The sequence below is a fragment of the Acomys minous genome (assembly GCF_964271855.1).
Source record: "Acomys minous genome assembly, chromosome: 5".
Lineage (NCBI taxonomy): Eukaryota > Metazoa > Chordata > Mammalia > Rodentia > Muridae > Acomys > Acomys minous.
The window spans coordinates 61,788,083-61,801,922 of record NC_140494.1 but is presented as its reverse complement, the minus strand read 5'-3'; the positions used below and the strand labels follow the sequence as shown (position 1 = coordinate 61,801,922).

Here is a 13,840-nt window from a genome sequence, read left to right as displayed (position 1 = left end):
CAAGTTTTGCTTAATATCCTAAGTGTTTACCAATTTTGAAAGAAATAAAAATGTGTTTTTATAATAATAAACTGTAGCTGGTTTTGGAAATTTTAGCATGTTATAAATTTTATGCTTCTAAACTAAATGTCCTTGCTTACCTACATACGCTCATGAAGGCTCACTGATTTGTTCATCCTACAGATCAATTTCAGCCAGGAGTAAGATATAACTTTTACCTCTATGGGTGCACTAATCAGGGATATCAACTGTTACGGTCTGTAACTGGATATATAGAAGAATTAGGTAAGTTCAATGGCTGAGTTATTTTAAAGCCTGGCTAGTAGGAAAAATTACAAATAGGCAAGTAGCAAGAGTTAATCTCCAGAATATACCGAATTTAGTTGTTTACATCAAAGAAGATAAAATAATTTCTATCACAAATTTTAAATTTTTAATCACTTACTCTTCATCTACTTGCTTATTTCACAGTTTTTGTATTGACATTGGGGAAGTTAAAGCAGGGCTGTCAAAAATTCTTGACTTCTGTTTACAGAAGCTTAACAGTTTGGAACTGTGTCCAGGACTAACAACGAAGAGGGGAAAGTGTGTGAGCTGTGCCTGAGCAGTCACTACAGATGTGGCCTGGTTATCCCAGGGATGCCTGCTTTGCATGAAGGCTGTGATCCCTTCCTGAGCTCTGCCTGTAGAAGTGTAGACGTGTCCCGCAGTCATCAGAGGAGTTCATGGTTGAATAGAGAATGCAGTTAATTCCGAGATGAGGTGTTTCCGAAGCCAGAAATCTCATAATCTGTTAACTGCCCTGTCCTTCAGCAGTTGATTTTTGCTTTGACAGCTCCACTTGTTGCACCAAATTTTACTGTGGAAGATACATCCGCAGATTCGATACTAGTGAAATGGGATGACATCCCCGTGGAGAAACTACAAGGCTTTTTAAAGGGGTATTTACTGTACTTCCATAAAGGAGACAGAGATACACCGAAGTCGAGGGGGTTTGAGTCAGGTGAGTAAATAGCTAAAGAGCCAAATATATGTATATAAAGAAACAGCCATAAAGGAAAGGAAAAGGCTGCTGCATAGCTAAATAACAAAACTATCTGGGAAGTGTACAATAAATAGTGTATAATTTTTTACAAGTCAAAATCACTTATTTTTAATCCTTTCATTATAAGCCCCACGAAATGGTGGCCACTTCTTACTAGCCTTGCATGATCTATACCGTAGCATAGTATTCATTTTTTAAAATGTGGTTTTATATTTAATAACTATAGAGGCAGGGGAGAGGGGGAAACAAGAATATAAACAATGGGTTCAGAGCCCCCAGTTATAATGAGGAATCAGAATGGCGGCAGATACTACAGAAATTGCCTTCAAAATACTCAACAGCTGCATCTTCGGTTGGAGAGTCTGCAGCCACTGTCAGTAGCAGAGTAGAGTGCAGAGTCTCTGGGCTGCCAGCATTCCTTCTACTGCTCTGCCTTTCTCTGGAACCTACTAGAAGAAAGAATGCTTTTCTTTCACAGTGTGAAAAAGAAGCGAGGAACACCCAGAAGGGAGCCGGGGAGTTGGCTAGGGCCGGCAGTGAGAGGGCAGCATGGGCCAGGGTGTCTAGAGAAGCCACCCCCATTGGGAGGAAGCAAGAGTGTACCACCGAGATTCACTGAAACACCTGGGAAGAATTGAAAAATCAGTACATAGAGATTTTAAGAAAATTAACCAGAAGAGGGGCGGAAAGCAATTGTAATAGAAAAAAAAAAAAAAAGGAAATATACCAAGTAGCCCCTCTTTTTTGTTTTTGTTTTTGTTTTTTAAATTAATGGCCAATATTTGTATGATCATAGCAATGTGAGCACTGAATTCACCCACCCACGCTGTCTGGTGACGTTTCCATGGGAACGATGTGCTGGGGGAGGGGCAAGCAGAGTCTAGAGCAGCTAAGTCCTCATCCATCCTTTTCGAACACAAATAGACAGCATCTAAATGTAAAGGCTAAGAACTGGCCGCCTGAGGCCACTGTTCTGAAATCAAGGTAAGCTCTTAAAGAAGCAGGCCCTGGTGTTGAAGGGCCATAGAGTTGAGGGGAGGGGCCGGAAGGAGGCCGCCTCATTTTGTTACTCACCGGTCATTACTGCCTGGATCCTTAAACTCCTCTTGCATTATTTTGGTTGAATCTTTTAAGAGCAAAACTGTTATAAAGTCTTCGACCTTTTTTTTTTTTTGAAGTGACCCAAAGGCATCCCTCATACTGTCTTGAGAATTCAATCCTTCCAGTGCCCCCCCCCCTCTTACACACACACACACACACACACACACACATTCTGTTTTAAATGCCTTTGAGTTTCAGAGCATTCCCTTAGTCACAGACAGGGAAGGGACTTTCATGGCCTGCCTGCTCTATGCCGGGCATTGTTCTAAGGACAATGCATAGAAACATTACAGGACAGATGCTGGGAGCCAAGCCATGCTGTTCCCTTGCAGACTCAGAGAAGGCAGCCTTTGGGGCAGTTTAGATGCTGTGGCTGGCAAGGATAGCACTTGAATGTGGCCCCAAGATCTCTGGCTGGGTGTGGCCAGCAACCAGACTTGTCTTCCTAGGGGTGGCTGGCTGCATGTCTGTCCTCACGTTTAAAGTGACCTTAGGATGAGTTAAAATATTCTTCACGTTAGGTCGTTCTGACATCAAACTAAAGAACATCACTGACACATCCCAGAGGACGCTGAGGATCGCCGATCTTACGGAACAAACCAGTTACCATCTGGTGATGCAAGCCTATACAAATGGTGGCCTGAGCCCAGAGAGAAGCATGATTGTAGTGACCAAGGAAAACTGTAAGTTCCACCCTGCCGTAGAGACACCTTTGCCACTGAAGCGATAGTGTCCCTAGCATCTGGGGACTGTGCAGGTGTCTTTGCTCAAAGGCTGAGCCAGTGGTCCTCAACCTTCCTCATGCCTCCATCCTGTAAGCCAGTTCCTTGAGTTACAGTGACACCTTCAACCATAAAATGACTTTGTTGCTATTTCTTAACTGCAATGTTGCTACTGTTATGAATCGTATGTAAATACCTTTGGAGTTTGTCAAAGGGGTCACAACCCACAGGTTGAAAACCACTGCTCGAAGGTTTCTTAGTTCATTGCATTTTTATGTCGGAAAAAGGAGAGTGTTAAAAGGCTAAGGAGAGGACCTTTTGTTTTGTTTTTCTTGTCAGTTATTTCAAGCTACTTCCTGATGAGTATCTAAGAAATTAATTAACTTAGGAATGCACCCAAAATCTTCAATCCTAAATTCATAAGTCATTTAAAAAAAATCCAGTCTGAGTATTTTCCACACTAGTTTGATTTTAATATGTCTAGGGAGATATGTAAGAAGTATTCTCTAGACTTTAGTAAGACACCACACAATAGCTGAGGACAGTAGCCTCTGGTGTCCTTCACCATGAGAGAGCTTGAGGCTTCAGGCTTCCCCCTCTACCAGGATGGAGTTCGCGTTCAGGTCTGGAGGATGAGGCCTGAGGCTGCGATACACTAAAGCAGTATTTCCACAGGACGTGACTTTGCCCCATGGAAGACAACTTGGCAATGTCTGGTGATGTCTTTGACTGCCGTAATTGGAATGCAACTGGCATCTCATGGTTGGAGACCAGGATGTGGCTAAGCCTCCCACGGCGCACAGAACAGTCCTTCCCCACCCTCCTCACACCAGAAAGTTCTGGCCCACGTGTCACCAGGGGCAGGATTGAGTGGTTCTGCTCTGTTCTCCTTACCCTGGATCAGTTATATTTTTGTCTCTTCAAATAATAAATGTCTTGTAATTTAAGTTTATTCTGTATCCAGTCTTTCTAGTGGTGACTTCCAATACTGATAACTGTTTCTTTCCAGCTGTGGGGTTAATTATTGCCATCCTTATCCCAGTGGCCGTGGCTGTCATTGTTGGAGTGGTGACCAGCATCCTTTGCTACCGGAAGCGAGAATGGTAATGGTGCCAACGCACTCACCTTGTTTTATCTCTACACACTTCGCTGTGCAGTCATGTTGTACAAATTGGTCAAGTATTCCTTTTTTTACTTAGAATGTTGACCTTCAATATGACAGTTATTGAAAATATTTAAGAACTCATAGAGTAAAAGTGTATATTCCCCCTTACTGTCTTTATTAATAACTTATCATAATGGCATATTTGCTTCTGATACTTTCATGCATAAATTGACAGTAGCTATCTGTATGATTAAATGGAACTTATGGATGAGATTGCACGTGTCCTGATGACCCATTAGAACGTTCATTTACTTATCACATGTGAATGTCCCTTCCATGAAAAAGAGGTTATAATTGTGAATACAGCAAGCTTGGTCCTTAGAATCTCATAACAGGGTGAGAGAGAGGCTCTGGAAGGCACAAACGTCTGTCACCATGCCTACAGAGTGTGAGTGGACACCCAGCAAGAGAGAAAGAGGGCCAAGGAAAGTAGAGGTGAGCAGGAAGGCTGCCTTCTGGAAAGCCCTGAAGGATAACAGGAGGAGAAAGAACTTTCCAGAGAGAGTGGTTTCAGTAAGGCTCTGAAGCTGTATAACTGGGCAAAGTTAGGGAGAGAGGTGGGCCTGGGGCTGGAGTAGACAGGGGCTCAGAGGGGAGCAGTGTGCTCCAGGTTGCCTGCCAGGAGGTGAGAGGCCACAGTCGTCACAGAAAGGACTTCCGATTGTTTAAAATGCCGTTGTTTATGACAGAAGAGAATGTGTTCTGGCAATCCTGGCTTCTAAATGAAAACAGTAATACTTGCAAATAGAATAACCTATTTTGGCAACTAATTCCAACTTTAAAACCACTATTCCAGTGCCAAAACAAGACGCCTGGAGACTAGAACACTGAATGTCAGCATGGTCACTGCCCTTGAGGAATCCCAAACAAGAGGATCCTTAAGTGTTGAGCAAATCTTTTTGCCGATGTTGAATTCCTATCTGAAATTTGTAGCTTTTTTTTCTCCCTCCAGCTGGACAGGCTTGCCACTCATGCCTGTGACCTTTAATACTTTCCTGTTATTTTTTAACCTGGTATGGTGACTTGAGACTGTCATCCCAGCACTTGGGAGGCTGAGTCAGGGGCAGGTGCCACAAGTCCAAGGCCAGCCTGTACTACCATAGGGAGACTACCTCCAAAGACAGGGAAACAACAACAACAACAACAACAACACACACACACACACTGAAAACAGAATTCATTTTAATGTAAAGGCTCACTGTACTTATCCACCTTGGCTGAGCGCTTCCATGGCACCTGAGTCTTTCTTGTGCAGCCCAAATGCCATGACGATACAAGGGCTGCATGTGCAGATCTGCCCCTTGAGGAACTGCCCCTGCTTAATCTGGCTCTAGTTCATGTGAGATGTGATTGCAGCCAGCCCTGTAAATTATTTATTTTCATTTCCTTGAGCCAAATAAGGCCTTGTAGCTCGAGCATAGAGTGCTGCTTTGCAGTGTTCACACTGGAACCCTGTGTCAAAAACTTTGGCGTGTGGCCCCATTTGTGTCTCAGGTGCTCACTGACACTGTCACAGAAAGTCCCCGGGCTAGCCAGTGGCCTCTTCATATTGTTACATGATCGATGCATGATAGTTACGGGATCTACTTTATTCTTTATTTGAAGGATTAAGGAAACGTTCTACCCTGACATTCCCAATCCAGAAAACTGTAAAGCGCTGCAGTTTCAGAAGAGCGTCTGTGAGGTAAGCCCTGCATCCCTGGGTTTGTCTTTGAGGACAAGCAGGCTCCTTCTTCCCTTCTGTCTGTTGTGAGATGTTTGTGAGGTAGCAGCCTAAGGAAAAAAGCACGGAGAACGAAGCTGCTTTAACCGTGTTGAGTGTGCAGGGCTCACCATCAACGCTTACACTGTGCTTTTTTTCACTGCTATTAATAGTAAGGAAAATATTGACATGGAGGGGGAAAAAGTAGCTTTGTTCTAGATGTGAACTCCAGAGTTGCAGAAGCGCATGTTTATAAACAGATATGGGGGGTGGGGGAGTGAAATGTGACTCTTTCTGTAAGAGCGGGCCCCACAGGAGCATGCAGTGGGTTTAACCACTGTTGCAAATTTATTTCCAGGGAAGCAGTGCACTTAAAACATTGGAAATGAACCCCTGCACCCCAAATAATGTCGAAGTTCTGGAATCTCGATCAATGGTTCCTAAGATAGAAGATACAGAAATAATATCCCCAGTTGCCGAGCGTCCTGGGGAGATCTTGGAGGCCGACCCCGAGAACCACGTGGTTGTGTCCTACTGCCCACCGGTCATCGAGGAGGAGATCGCCAAGCCCGCCACGGACGAAGGGGGAGGGGCTTCCCAGGTCGTGTACCTTGATGTTCAGTCCATGTACCAGCCTCAAGCGAAGCCAGAGGAGGAACAGGACAGTGACCCCGTGGTGGTGGCCGGCTACAAGCCACAAATGCACCTCCCCATTAACCCGGCTGCAGAAGACACAGCAGCAGAAGACGAAGCAGGGAAGACCGCGGGTTACAGACCTCAAGCCAATGTAAATACTTGGCACTTGGTCTCTCCAGATTCCCCGCGGTCCACGGACAGCAACAGTGAAATTGTCTCTTTTGGAAGTCCGTGCTCCATCAATTCCAGGCAGTTTTTGATCCCTCCTAAAGACGAAGACTCTCCCAAATCTAACGGAGGAGGGTGGTCCTTTACAAACTTTTTCCAAAACAAACCAAACGACTAACCAGGTCACCCTCTGCCACTTCAGTCTGCCATCTCAATAAGTCCCCACTGCTGGTGTCGCCGCAGCAGCTGGAGCGTTCCTGGAGGGACCCTGCAAATGTTGATAGCCAGGGACCTTCACTCCGGGCAAGTGACACTAGAAGTGTTAATGTGCTTTTAATGTACCCTAAAAGCCAAGTGCCGTGACTCAGGGCCCTCAGCCACAGAAACTCATGATTTGAAGCTGTTTTTGATTGAGCCAAAGAATTACTCTGAAGGATCTCAAGACTGACTCTGTCTGGTATATATATGCAAAACAAGTCTCATAGCCATTTTCTGTTGTTAATGGTTTTCTCATCTTTGTAGGTTACAGAATTGCAAGTGGATTTACAGGCAAGGGAGAAAAATGCCCAAGTCAAAACAAAGTTAATTTGCCTGACATTTACTGCAGCCTAGAGGAAAACCAAGCACAGATTTTAAAAACTTTTATGATGTCTCTATCCACAGCATTTGCAGAAGCAAATCTAGTTTTTAATGTAGCAGCAGCTATTGGTTTTCTGTTGGATAAAGCGCGCCGATTCCTGTGCCTACTGTATAATGGTTATCAAACGGTTGTCTCAGGGGTACAAACTTGGGGGAAAAACTGTGACACTGACCAGCCCAGATCAGAATCACATGGCACTGCTTTAGCAGGGTATGAGAACCTTTCTCCTATCGCATAGCTTGGATGCCAGCTCCCAATATTGGACATTTCTAGAACCATATCCAGATTTTCTCTCTCTGCTTTGTGTTGTATTACAGTGTCTGCTACGTTAGAACAAATTCAACATTACTCACAAGTATATAATTGCAGTGAGTTGCTACGTAAGATGACTACTAAGAAGTAGCCAGTGGTGGGCGCTGACCCTGCAGCCCCAACGAGGCCCAGTCCCCCTGAGAATATAGGCCAGGCCAATAGCTGGGGCTGATCTTTGGGGCCTCTCAGTCGCTTTCTCTCCTCACCGTGAGGCGTGGCCCCTCCTCCCTCAGGCAGATGGTGGTCCAGACTCTCGGACCCAGTCTTCAGACCTGTAAGCCTAGACCTAAAGGAAGATGACTTCTCCCTGGAGCAGCAGTGACTTGATAATAGAGGTCACAGGACTTGAGGGATTAGTGCGTGGCCTGTGATTGTCTGTGAGCCATGGAGAGCTGGGTCCCGATCACCGCACCTCTTCACCCTGGCTCCTCATCAGCAATGTGTACAGTGAAGGCGGTTCTTAGAAAAGCAGAGTAAAAGCCTGAAATGTCCATCGTGTATTTGCCCTGCCGTTGGGTTGCCGAAGTGAGAGTTTGAAGTCCTTGGGTTGAATCACCTGAAGTCCCTCCCCTACCCCCCAAATTGTCCTCTTAGTTCATGTTTTATCTTTTTTATTTTTTTATTTATTGTTTTGAGATAGGGTCTCACTGTGTAGCTCTGGCTGTCCTGGAACTCACTATGCAGACGAGGCTGGCCTCATATTCACAGAGATTTCACCTGCCTCTGTATCCCAAGTGCTGGGGTTAAAGGCGTATGCCACCACCATGCCTGGCCTCTCATTTTATCTTTTAAAGAATCATATGGGGGAAAAAAATTACACGATGACAAGAGACAAAAATCTAATAGTCAACGCATGATCATGTTTTAGCCCTAGGATTCAACATTTTGGAGCTTCCTAATATGATATATATAGAACGAAGTACAGTAGGTTATATATTTATATAGCATATAAAAGGTAGATAGTAGCTCTCAGAAATTTTCAGTACTGAAAAGTAGTCCAAACCAGAGCCACGTCCAGGTCTCCGTTGTCTTCCCTGTGCCCTCCTCAGCTCCTGGTCTCACTCTCCACCCAGCCGCTCTGGGCGCTGGCACGTCTTGTCACCACTCTGCTCTGCCTGCCCTCAGCTCCTGCCTTGTTCCCCACTGAAGCTTATCAGTTTCACGTTCAGTCTAATTAGAAAGCGTGTCTGCAAAGGTTATAGCTCACCGTCCTGAGCTACATTCGCCTGAGAACCCAGGGAAAGGTCAGAAGAGATGGATTCCCCACCCCCGTCATCAAATGCATCCTCTTCACATGGGTGTCTAGAGTGAAGAGGGTTTAGAATGTTGCTCGCCTCACCCTGCCTCTGAATTCTATTCTCAAGGACCCCTGCCCTACCAGGAAGCAGCGTACCCTGGATTATTAAAGGAGAATGTGACTTAGGGGTGAGACCATGGCAGCTTTCCTTGTCTTTTCTCATGAAACTAAAGATGGCTGCATCCCTGTGCAGTGTTAAACCTCTGCATCCGCGCCCCGGCCCCGCCCCGAGTCATGCTTATAGGAATGACCTAACCTGGAGGCTTTTAACCATGTCCTTATTACCTATCTCATTGTTTGGGACTTGGGTATGTGTGCGCTGCTGTATCCGTGCAAGGCTTGTTCATATGCATGTGTGCAAGGTGGTCTCATGATAGGTGTGCCCTGGAGTCAGAGTAGCTGTTTTTCCTGAGAGAGAGTGAAGGGACCAGTGAGAAGGGAAGCTGCATGTGTCCTCAGCCCTTAGGAAAAGGAGAGAAACTGTGCTCTCCTAAGAAAAGCCCAGTCATTGCCCAGACACCTACAAATATCTCAACCAGAATTAGGTTCCATTCCGTCTGCTGAACACCCACATATTGGACGTGTCAGGCCCTTGTAAGCCAGTTTCACTCTGACTTCCCTTGCGAGAAACAGAGATTGATGTTTATGATGCTCATGATGCTTTTGAGTGGCCATTTTAAATACCATTTAATTGGGGGGGGGGAGGGAACCATACTTAACTTGGTTTTTTAAAATACTTAACTAGGCTTTTTGAGTTGTATGCTACATTGGTTAGCACACGTGTACCTTCTGAATTTGTTGACTCCTCCCACTTGTTGAACCCGTAGTGTCCCGGATTGGAGCTGGTAGCCCTGCGTATCTGGCAAGTTGGGTTGTGTTTCTGTGCTCTGCGATAGAGGTGCTTTTGTTCTTGCAGCTGGCAACAGAAGCAGCCATTCATTGGGAGGCGCGAGGGAGGAAGTGTCAGCCTCATTTCTCATGTTAGCATTAACTTTCATGGTTCATGGAACTCGCAGGACTGCATTCCACACACCCAGTACTGTCCCCTCAGACACGGTGGTGGAAAGTCACATTCTTAGAGCTTCCTGCGAACTCAGCTCTTGTTAGAAGTCTCTCCTGTCTGTATCGAGTATCAGAGCCCTTTCTGTGTTAATTACATGTAATTTCCTGAAAGGCTGGAGAATGTTCCCTCCCAATGGGAGCTTGAAGTCAACGTCACGGTATTCTTCAATTAAAATACCCTGTCAGTTGTCAATATGCAGAGAGTATTATCGAAACGTTTCTTACTGCTTAGGCACTTAACCCTGATAAAACTTGTTTGGCTTGCACTAAGGTAGTTTCTGCTGTTTCCTGTTTTAAACTGGGCTGCAAGTTGTGAAATGTTTTTTAAAGGATGCTGAAAGTATAAATACTTGGCCTCTCAAGCGAAATACAGGGGAAGGATCATTAGCTGCTAATGCCAGGCCCACGGTGAGAGCTCAGTGGCTGTGTTGATGCAGTTCCTCCCCAGAGCACTACAGATGCCGCAGACCTGTCTTGAAGGGTAGTAAAGATTAAGCTGTAGCTCGCACAGATAGGAAATGACTGTAAGGTTTTAATGTACCGTGGAGACAGCCCCACAGCGTGAGGGCAACTAGGATAACTCACGTTTCACTAGTCACGGTCAGCATGCCTTCATCAAGCAGAGTACTCAGTTTGGAGGTGGTGTTTGTACCAATCTAGAATGTGTTATGGCAGGCAATGGGCGTGAGCTTAATTTATTAATAGAACTCACTCTCTTTGTAAGATATTCCAAGACATTTCCTTTGAACTGATATTTTCTGCTGATGCAGTTTCATGCTGTCATACTTGTCTTACCTCTGCTATCCAGAACTGAAAATTACAGAAGGAGAAAAGAAAAGAAAAGAAACAGGAAAAAGAAAGCTTGTGGCCAAACTTACAGGACGTTAATCTTTTAGATATAACCCTAAAATATCCTTGAAATTCATTTAGCTTGAATCATGGATTCAGCCCCAGTCCTAGCAGTACTGTTTAAGCCTTTTAGTTTATTAGAGTTGTTAGATTTTTTGCTCCCTTTCAATTAGTGCTTTTGTCTTAATAATTGCATGCTCATATTCATGCTGATTATGATACAGATGAGTTATTTCTAAATGTAGGCAGAAAGGATTGAAAGCAACATTTAGCTGAGTGCTATCAAGTTTTGTTTCATCTTGTTAGAGTTTCTGGGGTTGTGATTTGGTCTAGAATATCCACATGCTTCTAATTATGATATTAGATTATGACTGGATCCCACTGTGTTTAGCCAGCATAGTACTTGTTCTCCCTGTATGATGAATGATAATTTTTTTTGTCTAAGGTGTAAATAGAATTTGCTTAATTTAAATTCTAACTGGTATATTTTTATTACAAGTAAACCATAACTGATTGCACACTGAACAAATACAAATCATAATAATTTATATTACTTTCTGGTTTCTGGAACCGAATACCTTAAAAATGGAAAAAATGCTGAGAAAAAAAATGACAAGAAAATTAATGTTATTACCATTCATATGGGTGTTCAAGGTCACCTTTGCATTAGACAATCAGAACCGTAAAAGAAATCAGACTATTCTTCACTTTCTGCTGTACTCATGCCTAAAATATTTGATATGTCTAATTGGCTGGCTACTTCAACTTATTCTATTTCCTTACATGTGCTTTTATTTTTAATTATTCCATTTCAAATAGGCAGTTTTAATCTCTGAACTTACTTCCATCTCTCATAGCATATCCTTAAACGATGAAAATATTTTTAGGTGGTAAATCCATCTTCCTTATGTCATGGCGTCTTAGTCTTCGTCAGGTGGTCATAGAGCTGAACGCTGAATGGTAGTTTTCAGATGCTTCTCTTCCTGTTTGAGCCAAATGCTTTCACCCATCCTTTCCTAAGACGTCAATCGTTTGCACCCAGCTCCTTCTGTGTAACTTCCCTTCCAGTGTCTTCTTTTATGAGTAGCACAGTGACGCAATGAGGACTAAACGCCATTCAGCTCCCTGTGTTGGGGTAGATATTATGGGATACCCTGGGGTACAGCTGCTGAAGTGCATTGCCGTTCAGAGTTGCTTTGAAGATTGCTTTAGATGGAGGGAGAGAGATGCAGAGGCTAAGACGATACCAACTTACAGGCATGTTCAAAGGTAAAAGAAGCCGTCTAAAAATACTGTGTTCCTAGTAAAATTTTTAAAACTATTTTTTACCAAATCTTTCCTAAGCAGACCACAAGCCATCTTCCTTGTCACACTAAGAAATTGCCATTTTTTTCCTTTCAGATTTGCATTACAGTGCATTACTGTTTACAAAATACACATACTGTGAACAGACCTAAGTTTTTTTCTTTTATAAGGTTTGTAGAATGAATGTTGTTTTGAAGATGGTGTTATGTTAAGTATTTTTAGATTCTTATAAATACTAGTTACTGTTTACTAACTTTTGTTTGGTCAGGTGTGTGTACATGTAGCTGAAAGAAAATAGAAACTGCAGTTTCTGTAACTCCCCTTTTCCATTTCTTGTAAAATTACCACTACAGACATTTTTGTGTTAACGCAAATGATCGGTTATGATGTGCAATACCTAAAATCATGTTCCGTCCTATATGGAATCTCTTAAGTATGCATACACAGTAAGGAAATGAGATTGCTGTGTGTCTGTGATTCACTGACCCACAGGATTCTGAGTTGCATATGGACTACAACAGCACTCACAGAGACTGACAACTGAAGTGTTTCCAGCCCTTGTGAGATTCTGGATATTGTGTTGCTGTTAGAATGGGAAATTTGAACATTTTATATCATAATTTCAGAATTTAGCTTTGGGAAACATGATCATCACGAGAATATAGAATGAGTATGTAAAAAACCTATTACTAAGACACTGCAAATATAAAAGTAGTAGTGCTTGGCTGTTCATTATATAAAGATGTTACCTATGTCTGTTTTTAAAACATGCATGTATTTAACAATTTTATCATAGTATTGTCATGGAAAAAATAAATATATTTTCTTACATCTTACCCTGGTAAATTTGGACATTATTGGTTTGAGGTCTTTTCCCTCATGTCTCAAACATTTAGGGAAAGTGGCTTTCACTTTGGTTTTGGTTTTGTTTTATTCCATCCCCTGAAAATGACAGTGGATTCTAAAGCAATCAAGAAGCTTCCACTGCACTTCTAGTGTTTGAAGACGTTGCTATGTTACTGATAGGACCTTCTATCTGCTCCATTAAATTAGTGTCCTATTTATAGAGAAAAAACAATGATCGTTGTATTTTAATAAAAAAATAAAATTCATTTTTAGAAAGTGAGAACCCATCATTAGCAAATAACAAGATCATTATCAGGCATGATGGTATTATATACCTTTATTCCCAGCCAGCACTAAGGAAGCAGAGGCAGAGGGATCTCTGTGAGTTCAAGGCCAGCCTGGGCTGTGTAGTTTCATGCCAGCCAGGGCTACATACTGTCTGAAAAATGAAAGAAAAGTGCTGATCCTTAAACCAAAGATTTTAATTTATTGTCTCCTAAGACAGGAGTTTCAGGAATGCATTAAAATTTCAATTTCAGGAGTTTCTGGGAATGCATTAAAATTTCAAATTAACTGAATTTTGAAATCTAGTAATTGACTTAACAAAAGTCTAGTCATTTTAAAGTAGGTAGTGCCATTAGAGGCTTATAAAGGGAGAAATGTTCTTTGTCCTACGTAGCTCAGACTTACCACAAACAACAACCAGAGCATGAATGGTCCTGACTTTAGCCTGTAAAAGTGCAAGCCAGTTGTAAATTAGTTGTGAAACATGTGTTAATGTTTAAAGTGCTAAAAAAGCTCACACATATGGTCTGTACTTTGGGGATGTCTCAATGCAGAACTTGTTCCCAGAAGGCAAGTTCTGAAGCCAGAATATATACCACTGTTACCTGCAGGAGCTGAAAAGGCTAAAGAAAAAAAACCAAGTGCCCATTAAGAGGAGAAACCTAGACATGGATGGATGAATGGTAATGCATGATGTCCAGCATC

General features: G+C 42.9%; 1 protein-coding gene across 4 annotated transcripts in view; it reads left to right on the top strand.

The window, feature by feature from the left end:
* Positions 1-12,840, top strand: part of LIFR (LIF receptor subunit alpha) — a 67,815-nt gene extending 54,975 nt beyond the window's left edge. For 3 of the 4 annotated variants that reach the window (XM_084783073.1, XM_084783074.1, XM_084783075.1), the window contains 6 exons: positions 184-285; positions 836-1,003; positions 2,668-2,829; positions 3,878-3,971; positions 5,639-5,717; positions 6,094-12,840. In XM_084783073.1, the coding sequence (XP_084639199.1) occupies positions 184-285; positions 836-1,003; positions 2,668-2,829; positions 3,878-3,971; positions 5,639-5,717; positions 6,094-6,717 (1,229 nt within the window). In that variant the 3' untranslated portion in view covers positions 6,718-12,840. Of the gene's footprint in view, positions 1-183; positions 286-835; positions 1,004-2,667; positions 2,830-3,543; positions 3,821-3,877; positions 3,972-5,638; positions 5,718-6,093 lie in introns of those variants that run through there. The other variant, XM_084783076.1, reaches the window with a different exon arrangement.
* Positions 12,841-13,840: the final 1,000 nt, after the last annotated feature.